Source organism: Buceros rhinoceros, unplaced genomic scaffold (genome assembly GCF_000710305.1).
Source record: "Buceros rhinoceros silvestris isolate BGI_N320 unplaced genomic scaffold, ASM71030v1 scaffold35442, whole genome shotgun sequence".
In the NCBI taxonomy this organism is placed as follows: domain Eukaryota; kingdom Metazoa; phylum Chordata; class Aves; order Bucerotiformes; family Bucerotidae; genus Buceros; species Buceros rhinoceros.
In genome coordinates this window covers 65-14,420 of record NW_010397739.1, presented here as the reverse complement: position 1 = coordinate 14,420, position 14,356 = coordinate 65, and the positions used below count along the sequence as shown (strand labels likewise).

At 45.5% G+C, this 14,356-nt stretch overlaps 1 protein-coding gene across 1 annotated transcript; it reads left to right on the top strand.

Moving 5' to 3' along the window:
• Positions 1 to 870: 870 nt before the first annotated feature.
• Positions 871 to 13,319, top strand: PLOD1 (procollagen-lysine, 2-oxoglutarate 5-dioxygenase 1; the record flags this gene model as incomplete). The annotated part of the gene is made up of 18 exons (XM_010146371.1): positions 871 to 962; positions 1,415 to 1,551; positions 2,794 to 2,957; positions 3,459 to 3,571; positions 5,254 to 5,317; positions 6,398 to 6,495; positions 6,825 to 6,926; positions 7,039 to 7,170; positions 7,450 to 7,571; positions 8,223 to 8,327; positions 8,784 to 8,909; positions 9,741 to 9,882; positions 10,399 to 10,512; positions 10,788 to 10,853; positions 11,195 to 11,299; positions 11,685 to 11,831; positions 12,131 to 12,256; positions 12,513 to 13,319. Coding segments are annotated over 18 exons (2,111 nt in total), but the record flags the coding sequence as incomplete, so codon positions are not given.
• Between the last annotated feature and the right edge of the window lie 1,037 nt (positions 13,320 to 14,356).

The window sequence follows — 14,356 nt, the reverse complement described above, 5'->3', positions numbered from 1 at the left end:
TAGTGGTTCTATTTTTTATCTTCGACTTTAATTTCCTTCATACTTGCATGTGAGAGAATTGTAGCTTTCAAAAGCAGGACAGAAAAACCACTTAATATGTGGTATTTTCTTTCTGAAGCTCATAACTCAGGCACTGAAATCGTATTTTTACATGATCTCTCATTTTATATGCAGGACAAAATTCTAATCTCTGCTGCAAAGGAACAATCTTGCTTGTGCTGCAGTTGGTTTTGGGTTCTTAATCAAACACTGAACTTTGCAGGCACCTTTGCCATATTCTGACCCCTGTGGTAGTTCCTCCAGTAAAACATTGACTACATCCATGCTTTCTTTTTTTCCCCCTCTACAAATCTTTGATGACTTGGTGCCAAAAAAATCCGGGCAGCAAACAGGTAGGATTTGAACCTGGTTTCTTCCCTGAGGTTGAAGCTTTGTGGGCGGTGAGAACACCTATAGGACCTAACATTGTACAGCACAGGGGTAATCGAGTGAGGTGTAAATGAGCTGTTTTCTTCTCAGCAGGGTATGATAGTGCCGCAGCTCAACTACCTCCCTTGCCTGATTTAAAATGAACCTGGACATCTGTCAGTGTCATATGTTGGTGTCATCAGACGTAACCTGTGCCAATCAACAGCAGTGACTGTTTGCACAGAATTGTGACTCCTGGGTTCTATTGCTGGATTCACAATCAACTTAAGGAATGTAACTGAGAAAGTCACTGCTTCTCAATGACTTCCCTTTGTCAAATCTGTCAAGTACCTTTAAGACTATTGATCCCTACTTTGGCTCAATGTCTGATAGTAAAGTCTCTGTGTTAGGTGTGAAAACAAGGCAAGCTGAGCGTGTCTCTTGTGTTTCTCTTGCATGCAGAAAACCTGCTGGTCCTTACTGTTGCCACCAAGCAGACTGAGGGATTCCAGCGCTTCAGAAGATCAGCCCAGTTCTTCAACTACAAACTGCAGGTGATGGCTAGCAGCCTCAATGGTGGCTGGTCAAAGGGAATTTTAAAGTGTGGAATGGATAAGTCTTGGCCATAAAGTGTTTAAATAAAAGGTCAAGAGGATACACCTGTTCAGCTGGCTGAAAAATACTGGACTGCAGCATTTCTGCAGCAGTCTCTTACTCCATCCTGAGTATTGGCTTGAGGTGAGATCTATAACTCCAGCTCAGGGGAGTCCCATGGCACTTTCCCATTGCAGTGCCACAACACGCAGTACAGAGCGTGCTCCTGTCCCTGACTGTCCATCCCAGATAATGGTTCAAAGGCTGGCATATAGACCTAGTCCATCCGTCCTCATGCTGGGTTTTCTGTTGTGATTTGCACTTGGAGTTATCAGGACTAGTCAAGTTGTGGGTTCTGGTCCTTTGCTGTGAGTTTTGCTGGGAAAGTGACCCTGTGCCTGTTGTTCTTTAGGTGCTGGGGCTGGATGAGGAATGGCAGGGTGGAGATGACAAGAAGCCAGCAGGAGGTGGACAGAAGGTCCGTCTCTTGAAATCAGCTTTGACGCAGTATGCGGATAAGGAAGACTTGATCATCCTTTTCATAGAAAGGTAATGGGTCGGGAGGCGTTTGCCATGAACTGAATCATAAGGCTGTTTGGACAGGGTCTTACTAAGCAGAAGTTAACAGTAGAAGGCAGCAGCATAGAAAGTGCAACAGATTGCTGTTGGAAGTTGTGTCCAGACCTCCTCTGTTCTTTTTCTCTCCCTGAATTCTCTGCAATTGTCTCACATTTGCTCAGAGCTGCATCCATGGCAGCTGGGAAGGTCTGATCAGAACAGGCTGATTCCAACTCTTGATGGCATTACACCTGTTTCTGCCAGGGTGGAATATGGCTGCCTCTGTCTGCAGAGAATGAGCAGCAAATTCTATGGATCCAGGCAGGCCTTTCTTACCACAATTATTTGTTTTATAAGGTGAGGCAGGCTGCAATACAATCCTGAGGGCCAAGAGTTAGTCTGCCAGAGAAGTGTGTAGAGGGAAAAGGACCATTGGGAGTCTCGGTATTTTTTCCTATGCCCAGCAACAGGCATGGCCAGGATCAGATCCCTGTATCTGTCCTTAGCTCCCCTGGCAGGGAGATCATCCTTTGCAGCTCTGAGTGTCTACGTGTGTTTAGAGAAGCTGGGAATGATTCATCTCTCGATTGAGCCAAAATGAGTTTGAAGCGTGCAAATCGTCTTGCAGAAAATGCAAGTCTCATTCTGGGAGTGTCGTCTGGGAATTAGTCAGTTCTACCCAGTGCTGAAGAGAGAGCGGCTGAAGTGCAGCATCCAGTGACTAGTGTCCAGTATAGGTTCCTCCTCAAGATTTGCAGGGAGCTACGCGGGGAGTGACAGGACGCCAGAAGATGTAAAAAACACGACCTATGAGTTTGTTTAATCTCAAAAGGAATGGTAGAGTAATTTTTCCTCCACTAAGTAAAAAGTTATTACAAATGGTGAGGGCACCTAGGCTTCACAGTTCCAAATGGGGGAAAAGCAAGAAGAGATCAGCGTGTTTTGCAGCTTGGAAAATTTGTTTTTATCATCAGTGAAATTTGTGAAAATAAGAATAGGTGTTAGTTGCCCCAAGCCAGTGTGGAATCTTCTGCAGTGGAAGTTACACCTTCCACTCCATGAACAAGATTACACTTTAATTAGCTATAATTATGACCAGAATTGTAATACTGTGAAGCAGAATTACAAGAAAGAGATTCCTAAAGAATTAGCTATTTTTATAAACTTTTCATGCCGTCATGTTTTTCTGACTCCAATCCTTTCTGTCCCTTTCTTGTCTATTGTTTACTGTAGCTATGATGTGCTCTTTGCTTCGGGCCCCACAGAACTGCTGAAGAAGTTCAAACAAGCCAAGAGCAAGGTGGTCTTCTCAGCAGAGAACTACATCTATCCTGACAGAAAGTTGGAAGCCAAGTACCCCCAGGTGCGAGATGGAAAGCGTTTCCTGGGTTCTGGAGGTAAGACACAGAACTTTCAGTCAGCTGAGAACCTCTCTCAGCTTTTCCCTCCTATTAGAAAGCCTTTGGGAGAAGTGGCAAGGGGCCAGGAGTGGAAAGCATCTTTCTAGAAGATGGTGCAGACTGAAGCCCTGTGTATAACTGGCTGTCATGGACAGACTGACAATGCTCCTGCCATTTATCCGCGGGAGGGGACTTACCTGGGAGTTGCCTGTAGCGGCTAGGAACCTGCTCCCTATCCTTACCCCTTTTCCATGAGTCTTTTTGTTCAGGGTGTGGGTATCTGAGCTGTTCTAATGCTGAAGATGCAGGTTGGATCCTGCTGTCATTCCGTGTTGGGAAGTGTGGTCTGTACCTGCCTTGGCTGAAAGCAGGTGTATCTTTGCAGCAGCACAGGGTGGAGTGAGGCTGTGTGTGAGAGAAGTGGAGTGTCTGTATACAGGAGTGCTTTGCTTTTTTGGTTGTTTGAGTTGAAACACCTCTTTGTACATACTTCCACAGGTTTCATAGGTTATGCTCCAAACCTGAAGAAGCTTGTGGAGGAGTGGAAAGGACAGGATGATGACAGTGACCAGCTCTTCTACACAAATGTCTTCTTGGATCCAGAAAAAAGAGTGGGTGTAGCTAGATTTTTAGGATAGGAGTTGAGAAGCGTGGGTATTAATCCTCTGTGCAGTATCCCTGTTGATGGTAAAAGTTAATCACGTACATATTGAGTCTGAATTACTGCTCTGCCATCCTTACATGGAAAAGGACAGAAATATGTCTAGTTATCCATTTCCCTTCTGAAAATGTGTAGTCTAGCCACTATCTCCTTTGTTCTGTTAATAGCAGTTTTTAAGCTTAAAATGTGAATGGGATGACAGATGTCTTAAATCAAGTCTTACTGGGAACTCGTATCGGTATCTGTATGTGCTGATGTTTAAAGCTATAGAGTGTGGCAGAACTAACAGCCTCCTCCCAGGCGATGAGGAAGCCAGACTTTAGGTGTCTGTTTTCCCTGCAGCACTGAATTAGAGAATCCAACCTCTCACTGAAGTGCATTTTAGATAAAAGGGCAGATGAGGCTCGGGCAGATTTGAGGTGATGAAGGGGACAAAGATTCACAGCCTTATAGCTTCTGTCGTGCCACAGGACAAGAACTGTAGGCATTACAGCAGGTACCCCTGCTGGAACAGAGGCTGCCACTGCCTTCAGCAAACACCTCCAGATCCTGGCTGGCAAAATCTGCCCCAGCTGTGTTGCACTGCCACGTAACATCATACAGAAGCCTGAAATGGTCCCTGGAAGCAGCATTGCCATTCCAGCACCGTGTGATGCACTGGCCAAATCATCTGGCCCGCAGGGTGATTCTGCTTCCATTGTCCCTGCCCAGTTCTGCATTACGCAGGGCAGTCTGGCCCCAGGGGACACCACAAGTGCGTGAGAACTAAGAAGTCATACTGGAACAGTGAAGTCAAGAGGAAGCGTTAAAAATGGGAAACTACTTTCAGACTGATTACAGAGTTACACTCTTTTATCAGCAGAGCTAGTAAAAAACTCAGCACAGCTGCACTTTTTTGCTTTCCCAAACCTGAATATGGCCCGTGGTATTTTACCATGAGCAGTTCCTTTAACGTTCTCTTCCGCAGTTCTGGCCCTGTGCCACACAAAGGCTGAGTAATTCCTCTGACTTGGCGTTCAGAGAGCGGATGTTAGCACCCTGCTGTCCTTTCCAGTAATCAATCTTAATGCGTGCCTGGAGGGACACTGAACTGCTTAAGTCAGAGCTGGGTTTTAGTTGGACAGAACTCCAGTCAAAGTGTGACTTGCAGCAGGGAATAAAAACAAGGACTGCACAAGCTGCCCTTGCACCTTACTGTATTCCGGTTTGACACTGGCACCTGGGGCAGCATCTGGGCTAGCGCTTCCCTGTGGATAGATGGCATGAAACTCTTCACAGCAGATGTTTTTGCTGTCTTGTTATTCCCGCATAATATTATATACGCGGGTTTTGTATGACTGCCCTGCAAATGTACTTCATTAATATGCTGCGTACTATTATTGGCACACACATAGCAGCTTTAAAATGTTTTGCCTAATATAGTATCTTTAAATTGTTTTAGAAAATGGTGAATGTCCCAGATTCAAGTGAAAATGAGGATTAGATGGGAGCATCTTAGGCTTCAGAGCTTGGAGAGAATGGAAATGATTGTAGGAATGTGCTCTCTCTTTGCTCAGTATAGGGTTTCTCACATGTAGAGAACGGTTGCCCACTTGTGTTCTAATTAAGGTTATTTATCTCATTCTTTTAAAGGAAAGTATCAACATCAGTCTGGACCAAAGAAGTCGGATCTTCCAAAATCTAAATGGAGCATTAGGTGAGGAGGAAGAAGGAAGCTCATTTCTCCTTGGAGTGTAACTGTATGTTGACACCAGAAATAAAGTTGTGCCTGGAGGGATTGAATTTCAGAAATTCCTGTCCCTGTAAAAGAGCTTCTGGCAGTGTTCTGGGGATGTATTTGCAATTCCGCTGTGACCAGCCAGGTTCTCATTGAAATTCCCTCTTCACTTGGGGGAATGCAGGTCAGGTTTTCTGTGTTACACCTCCTTGCCCCTTTGATCTTCAAGCATGTTGGATTGCATTAGCCTTGGGGATTGAAACTGGGAGGGACTTGCAGTGCAAGTAATAACAGAAAACCCTGCCTAGGGCTTGTCTCTCTTTCCGCTTCAGAAGTGTGTCTGGAATGCCACAGAAGGTGAGATGCAGCCAGATGCTGCTTGAGAGCACTCACTGACTGTGCTAGGCTTCTGACCTGATGGTTGATTTTGCTAGTCCGGGCAAAAGTGATTCACTCTCCTGACACTGCTCCCTGGTGTTTTCAGGCTATAGTCTTGCACCACTCCATCATTCTTCCAGTCAGGTCAAAAATGATAACAGTAGTGTAGTTTTTGGCTCCTGTGCTCGTTATAACAGTGCGAGACTGGAGCTTGGATCTGTACTAGTCTGTTTTCCAAAGGATTTTGTGTGGATGTGTTGAGGAGACATCTTGGATGATCTCTGCCAGGAGGGTGCCAGTGGTGAAAAATAGAGAGGGGAGGTGCATGGAATGTGTAGGAGAGAAGGGCCTGAGTTTCCCTGGCCATCAGTAGCTGTTCCTCACCGCACAATCTGTCAATCTGACTGTTTTGATGTGGCTTCTGCCAGTTCCCGGTAGAAGCCATATGTGTCAGCCCAGCAAGCTGCATCCTTCGTCCAGCTTCCTGGCCATCCCCCCAGGATCATTCTGAACATTTTTTCTCCTTTCTGGATGAGGTCTGTAGGCCTTAAACTGCTTGTGCATGGTTATCCACAGCCACGCTTTTACCTTTCTGCAGCTGTTCAGTAGAAATGCGGCATTGTGCTGCTAATTACCAATTAAGGCCTTCCTCTGATAACATGATGGCAATGTCATTTTCAGATGAGGTAGTTATAAAGTTTGAAAATTCACGAGTGAGAGCAAGAAACCTGTTATATGACACTCTGCCTGTGGTGATTCATGGAAATGGACCCACCAAGGTAAGTGGGTGTCCTCAGAGAAAGATTTGGTATGTATTTGTTTCAAAGTGGCCCTTTAGGCTTGGGTGTATCATGTTGTTGTTGTCCCATATATTGACTTTCCCTGTGTGCATTTATATTTGAGAAAGACTGAGTGCTCCAGGTCCGTAGCAGCAAGATGGGTCTGGTATCAACATGTAGTTGGACCCTCAGGCTGTCATGCTTTTCAGATTCTTTAGTCCAAGAGGAAAGTGAATGGAGTTTTGATGAAACATGATCTTACACTGGGGGTAGATGTAGAGAAACTCCTCTGCTCTGTAATGGGTAACATGGCAAATTGCCTATTGCAGCTGCAGCTGAACTACTTGGGAAACTACATTCCTCAAATATGGACATTTGAGACTGGCTGCACTGTGTGTGATGAAGGTCTGCGAAGCCTCACAGGATTTAAGGTAAAGCTGATGGCTATTCAAAGCTCTCAGGACAGGACTTAGAATTACAATAGGATCTTATGTGTCTGATGTGGTATATGAGCCACCACTTCTCTCTTCTCACTGAATGTAGGACGAGGCCTTGCCAATGATTCTGATTGGCATTTTCATCGAGCAGCCCACTCCATTCCTCACTCAGTTTTTCATGCGGCTTCGTAACCTTCATTACCCAAAGCAACGAATCCAGCTCTTCATTCACAACCATGTGAGTAAGTTGGCCTGTGATAGTCTTGGCAAATGCAGGGAAAACATACACGTCCTTCTGTACTCTAGGCACCTTTTGCAGCCCTTGGCTAGACTTCTAGGCTCTATAATCCCAGTACTTGCCCGCAACAACGCCTATAAGATAGCTCCATCCAGCTGTAAAGGTGCGGAAGTGGGAGGAGGTGTTGCCTATCTGGTTCGTCATTTTCCAGAAGAGGAAGTTGAACCGCCTGGGCTTAGCCCATCTGAATTGTTTTTCCTTATTTTTTCTTTGGCATAGGAAGAACATCATGTGATGCAGGTGGACTCTTTCATTAAAGAGCACGGCAAAGACTATCTCGCCACCAAAGTGATTGGACCAGATGATGAGGTGGAGAGTGCTGAGGCGCGTAACTTGGGCATGTAAGTGAAGAGGCCATACATGGTGGCTAGCAGAGTCAGCCTGTATCCAGACTAAGGCAGTCTGGTTTTTTCTGAGCAGCATCGCTATCAAGTGGTTGCTCCTCTTCTTTCAGTAACTCTTTTCTGTCAATTTTCCTAGCATTAACTCCCCATGCCCATTATATATTGGGGAAAAAAATCAGCTTTGATACCAGGTCCCTTTCTTCCATTTCAGAAACAAAATTCTTACTGGTCCTTTGCTCTGCTAGAAGGACAGGCCTCCCACCTTCACCACACTGTCTATATGCCCAGTCATACGAATATGCACTTCTTATCTCTGAAAAGGAGTGTAGAGTGAAACTAGGAGCTAGCGGCAGACTATCTTCCTGTTTGTGATCAGGAGGTCTGAGTTTGAGCTCAGGTAAGCATAAACAGGAACCTGTTCAGTCAGAGCTGAGGAAACAGTTTGCTAAATGTGATTCTGGCTGTTCTCGTTATCGGATGCTGAATCTGATGTGCTTGAACTGTGCCAGTCCTCTGGGTTGTTACATTAAACTGAGCTTTCCTGAGCATCCAGAAGAAGATTGGAGAAGGAATTCCAGATGTTCTGTCCCTTGTCTTGCTCTGGTTTAGGAGGACTTTTGTGTGACTTTTCTTTCTCTCTGGTTATAGGGATTTGTGCAGAAAGGATCCTGACTGTGACTATTACTTTAGCCTGGATGCTGAGGTAGTTCTAAAGAACACAGAGACTCTAAGGATCCTGATTGAACAGAACAAGTGAGTTCTTTGGTCTGAGCAATCCTCACTGGTCATCTTTCACACGAGGAATACTGTGAGCTCTTTTATCACTGAGATGTGTAAGGCACTACAACTGTGTCAGAGTGGGAGTATTAGACAAACACCTCTTTTTTGGTCTTTTTTTACTGTAGTTGTACTCCCTGGGTTTTAGGCAGCGGATGTAAATCATCCCTACTTCTGTCTTTATGTAGTCACTAGAACAAAGTTGTTAAGGGACAAAAGTGTATTCTAGGAGACCTGCTGGAGGGTGCAGTTAGGATGTGAACAGATGTGCCCTTTTGTGGAATTTTATTCCAACAGAGTTAACACAAGCAGCCACTCTGTAAGTTAGGGGGAATCTAATACATTTGTAAATCTTTTGGTTTGTAAATCGTCTATTCCTTTTCTTCCTGTGGTAATATTCTGTCCTGCGATTTCTTTCTTTTTCCCTCGCAGGCTGGTGATTGCCCCACTGGTGAGCCGTCATGAGAAGTTGTGGTCAAATTTCTGGGGAGCGCTGAGCCCTGATGGGTACTATGCCCGCTCAGAGGATTATGTGGATATTGTTCAAAGGCGGAGGGTGTGAGTATGCGAAGAGAGCTTCTCACTGATAGCACCCCTCATATGTAAAGCGTGCTGCAGCGTGTTATCTTCAAACTTCTAATCTATGATGTTATCTTCAGATAACGTCAAAGAACCAGAGAGCACAACTGTCTTTGTGTATAGAAAAGGAAAAGTCATCAGTACTCCCATTTGGAAGCAGCTGTATCTTCTCCCCTGAGCAGAGACAGTAACATACTTTGGGCAGATGTTCTTATGATCAGAGTAAGACTTTGAAGGGTCCTGACTCTGCTGAAATCCCTTCATCTGACTCATGTCCTGTTTTCCCTCCTGTGGATTATAGTTAGTGTGATCCTTAAAATCCTGTGAAAAGCTGTTCAACCTTTATCAGATAGGCTTCATAAAATACTAGGTGATCCTTCAATGGAAGATTTATAAAATACAACTGTTGGTTCATTCATATTCTTCTATTTTTTTAGGCCATTATATGTGCAATAAACGGTGAAAATCAGCTTAGGCACTTTTGGCTGGTTTAGTTTTTTTAAATCACTGGGAAAAAAAAATGTTGATCTCTCTGGGAAGAGATTCAAGCCATTAATTATGTACCTAGCAAAAACACACAGTAGCAATAAATTATTTTCACAGTGGACTAGCCTTTGTGCAGCTTAAAAGCTGTGGGCAATACGAGTGATTTTTCCTGGAATGACAATCCCTGTTGGTATGGTTTCTCCCTGCTGTTCTGAGTTGGCTCATTTAGGCAAGCTTGGCTGGTGCTGCCTGCTGTCCCATCAAGACCCACAGTTTCTCTCTTAGCGGTATTTCAAGTCTTCCTCTCCTACCTCTGTGTTTCAGTGGGCTTTGGAATGTTCCCTACATCAGCAGTGTGTACATGGTTAAAGCCAAGGCTCTGCGCTCGGAGCTTGACCAGGGAGATCTCTTCCACAGTGGCAAGCTGGATGCTGACATGGCTTTCTGCCACAACGTTCGGAATCAGGTCAGTTGAGGGGAGAGGGGCTGGCAGGGGAGAACTGCATTTCAGGGTGGAGGTGACAAGATTAAGTAGTTTCAAAGCATTCAACTCTGCCAGGGATGAACTGCCTTTATTCAGTACTGTGCAGACTTGGAACAGTGTGGGATTTCTGTCTTGCTGTGAAACCACAGGGAGCCAGGGACTAGTAACTGTGGATAACGATTTTGGTCTTGGGCTTAGTCAGGGCTGTTCACAGTGGGGTTGACAGGGTAAGAAGGAAGAATCTAACCTCGCAGCAGCTGCTCTTCTCTGCTTCCAACCCTCGCTGACGAGGCACAGAATTACTGGCTCTGGCTATAACCTTTCAAAGTTCCTCCTACCCTGGGCAGTAATTAAACTGTAGGCCCACAGAAGAAGGAATGCATAAATGAACAGCAGAGCCATGATCACTGGAGAACTGTCTAGTGCTTATATTTCATGGTGGCTCACAGAAATGTGAGGCCCTGAAACAAAGCTTGATTGTTTCCGTCTGTCCCACAGGGAGTCTTTATGTACCTGACAAACCGGCATCAGTTTGGACACATATTGTCCCTGGAGAATTACCAGACAACTCACCTCCACAATGACCTCTGGCAAATATTCAGCAATCCTGAGGTGAGAGAACCTGCGTGCTCAGCAGGCTTAGCAATGTAGCATGGGAAGATTGGATGACCATCTTCACCAGTAAGGAAGCTCCAGGCTTTGTAAAAATGATGTCTCTCGAGTGGGCTGGGGAGTGTAGTCACAGAATTTCAAAGAGGGTGTTTATGTGATTCGTAACATCTGGATCTTCAAAGTCTGTGACACACTGCTGCATGATGCCTGGCCTTTCGTTGCCTCTTTAACCAGGCCCTGCAGAAATGACTGCTGTGCTTATCTTTTAACTGCAGGACTGGAGAGAAAAGTACATCCATGAAAACTACACAGCAGCTCTGAAAGGGAAATTGGTAGAAATGGTAAGGAAACATCGCTTTTACTGTCAGAATGGGAGATTATGCTTGTGTCATCACTGATGTCATTCTTGCGAACAGGCAGTTCAGCACCACCTCAGTCTTTCAAGTCCAGAGGAAACATGACCTTAGAAGTATTTTTAGAGCCAAATAATTCTTCTAGAAGAACATCTTCAGTTCTTTTTAAGTGGAAGTGGGGCACATAAATGAGAAGTCAAATTTCTGTCCTCAGTATCTTAGTTACTTTCCACTTAAATTGACTCAATCTGTAGTCAGTTTAGCCTTACTCCTTTTGCCTCAAGCGCCTGTCCTTGTTTCTGCTGTTCTCACCTGTCTACTTCCTGCAGCCCTGCCCAGACGTTTACTGGTTCCCCATATTCACTGACACTGCCTGTGATGAGCTGGTGGAAGAAATGGAACATTATGGCCAGTGGTCCACAGGTGACAACACGGTGAGAAAAAGCAGGAACTTTTTGGTTTCTGGGTCACACTGTTATTCAGGCATATTGGGTGGCAGCGGTGCCTCCTCTAGGAAGGCCTTAGATCCCAGGAAAACTGGGGGCAATACCCTGTAAGTTTGTTCCTGATTTTATCCCATTTCTAAAGGTGAATTAATTTTTCTGACTCCTCTTTAGTGTTCTCTGAAGTTACAGTGATCAGCCCTTCTGATGGTAATACTGTTTACCTCAGGTCTTAATTACAGTTTGAGATGAGTTTTCCATCCTGGAACTTCAGATAAATACATGTTGTGTTTGCTTGTAGTTAGCAGAAATAAGTGGTTTTTTTCATTCCGGAAGCCCAAGGTTCCTTATGGGTATCTTCATGATTCTATTTCAGGACAGCAGAATACAAGGAGGATATGAGAATGTCCCGACTATTGACATACACATGAACCAAATTGGCTTTGAAAGAGAATGGTATAAGTTTCTTCTGGACTATATTGCACCCATCACAGAGAAACTGTACCCTGGATACTATACCAAGGTGTGTATAGACAGCTGGTGGTCACCTCAGCACCTCCTCCAACTGCAGCTTTGTGAGAAGCCTGCAAGAATCCTCTGGCAATGTGCCTGCTATTTCCCATTGTGGAGGAACTGGCCCTGGAGTATGACATGAGTATATCCAGCTGGAAATATGCCGTTTCCCAATGGCATTCTCCTGCCTTCTTGGTGCCTTTCTTGCTTAGTGGGATGCAATTTAAATACTGCACCCTGCTCTGAGCTCAGTAGCTGTGGACCCAGCAGCCCTGTAACAGATGTGCCCTTTGTTCTCCTCTCCTGCAGGCGCAGTTTGAGCTTGCCTTTGTAGTTCGCTACAAACCTGATGAGCAGCCCTCTTTAATGCCCCATCACGACGCTTCCACCTTTACCATTAACATTGCTTTGAACCGAGTTGGAATAGACTATGAGGTAAGTGTTTGCCAGCGTGTTGAGAGTGCGGGGCAGCCTCCTGAGCAGGCCGGGCAGCTGGACACCCTTTCCTTACCCATATCTGGCCTCTTCACACTAAGGATTGCAATTTGGGCCTGGACTAGGGTTTCCGAATGCATCAAAATGCAGGAGGTTCCTCAAGCACCTTCCCAGAAGGGCTGGCAGGAGAAGGCAGAGACCCTTTTCCTGAGGTGCTTTCACCAAGCTGATACGTTTCTTGTTTTGTTTCTGGCAGGGAGGAGGCTGCCGGTTCCTGCGCTACAATTGCTCCATTCGAGCTCCACGGAAAGGGTGGACCCTTATGCATCCAGGACGCCTGACCCACTATCATGAAGGTCTTCCAACCACCAAAGGCACCCGTTACATTGCAGTGTCCTTTCTTGACCCTTAGAGCCATGCTTCACAGGAAGGACCTTTCCCTGGCCCTGCTCACTGCTGACTTTGAGTGGAAACAGGGAATGCTGCTGAGAGTTCCTAAGGCATTGATCAAAGCTATTTGGATATTGATTATTAACGATATCTTAAGACTCCACTACTGGAAGATCTCCCTCTCTGATACTGCAGATAATATCTAGGAATATTGCTGTAGGATTTGGAAGGAGATTTTGTGCCTTCATTTTTGGTTCTGCTCCTCGTCCGCTATTTCTTGGAAACGCGGTTTTACTTGAACCTTCACTGATGGTTGGCATTACAAAAATGCTTTCTTGGACTGGAAGTCCAGCTTTTTGGAGGCAAGTCACAAACTCTTTCTCCAAGTAGCTGGGGATTTCATCCCAGTTTCATCCACAGCGTATACGGAACTGGACTTTAGACAATAATTCCTGGATACTATGCCAAATATAAATCAATCAGGGAGCTGACTCCAGGAGTCATAACAGCTAAATGTCATACCAGATGAAACTCAGTACTAAGAGCCTGAAGAGCATCTGACTCCATACCTCTTTGCAGTCCTTGGAAGCATATCAGAAAGTTCAGAGTAGCAGCAGTGACAATGTAGGTGCTTCTGGTTAGCTAAAGGAAGGTCCACTAAGGATACTTTACCTCTGGGATTAGACTGAAGAGGTAAAAGATACCTCCCTGCGTGCACACCCAGACATCAGACCTGTTGGTATATGTAGATGAAGAAAGGGAAAGCTGAGAACAAATGCAGTAGTCAGGAGGGCTTCACTGCTGAGCTGTCTCTCCTGTGCCATGTTAAGATTGTCCAATCTCTGTCAAACGACCCCGAGGTCCCAGTAGACTTTGGTGGCCTCATTCCCATTCTCAGAGATTGTTTTGATAATTTTCTTGATTTGAATGGGCCTCAAAGAGTGTTCTCTGGTACTCAGAGGAAATTATTACTCAGTGTTTCTAGTATTTGAGATGCCAAAGCAAAACACTTCACTGCAGACACTTCTCCAGTAAGGCTGAGGCTGATAGAAATGAGCGGTTGGAAAGTGCTGAGAGATGGTGGTGAACTGGTAGGTGTAAAATTCTGTCTAGACTAGACCCCTGGTTAGAGAGAGAAGGGGGAGAAACCTTTTCTGTTGTGGTCTGAGACACCTGCCCTGCTTATCAGACACGCCCACATGCTCTGGGTCTGCTAGAACAGCATAAGCAATAAATTCACACCATGATTGTCCTTGGCGGGGGAAAAAAAAATATCTTCCTCCTGGTTCTCTGTGCTTCCAGTTTCCACTGTCTCATTGTCAGGAGAAGAGCCCTTCTTCTAGGATGGGCGGCACTACTGCAGGCAGGTTAGCTTTAGCCGTGGAAGTTGTGGCAGGGAACTCTGTAATCGGAATGGACCCGAGGAGGGTGACACGGGCCTTCCGCTGCTCTCCAGGCGCCCTTTAGGTCCGTATCAAGGCCACGCACTCCTGCATGCCCAAGGGGAAAAAATGCAGGCAGCGACAATCGGTGTGAAAAGCAAAACTAATAAATCTTACTAAATGAAATCGGAGCCGTTGCCAAATGAAGGGCCGTGATAGCCCGATCGTTGAGAAGATGTATTTATTCAAGCGGGTTTTTTCGCTGACGATGTTGCGTCTGTACTCGGGCCGGTTCGGCGATTGGCGCGACGGGGCGTCTCTCACGCTC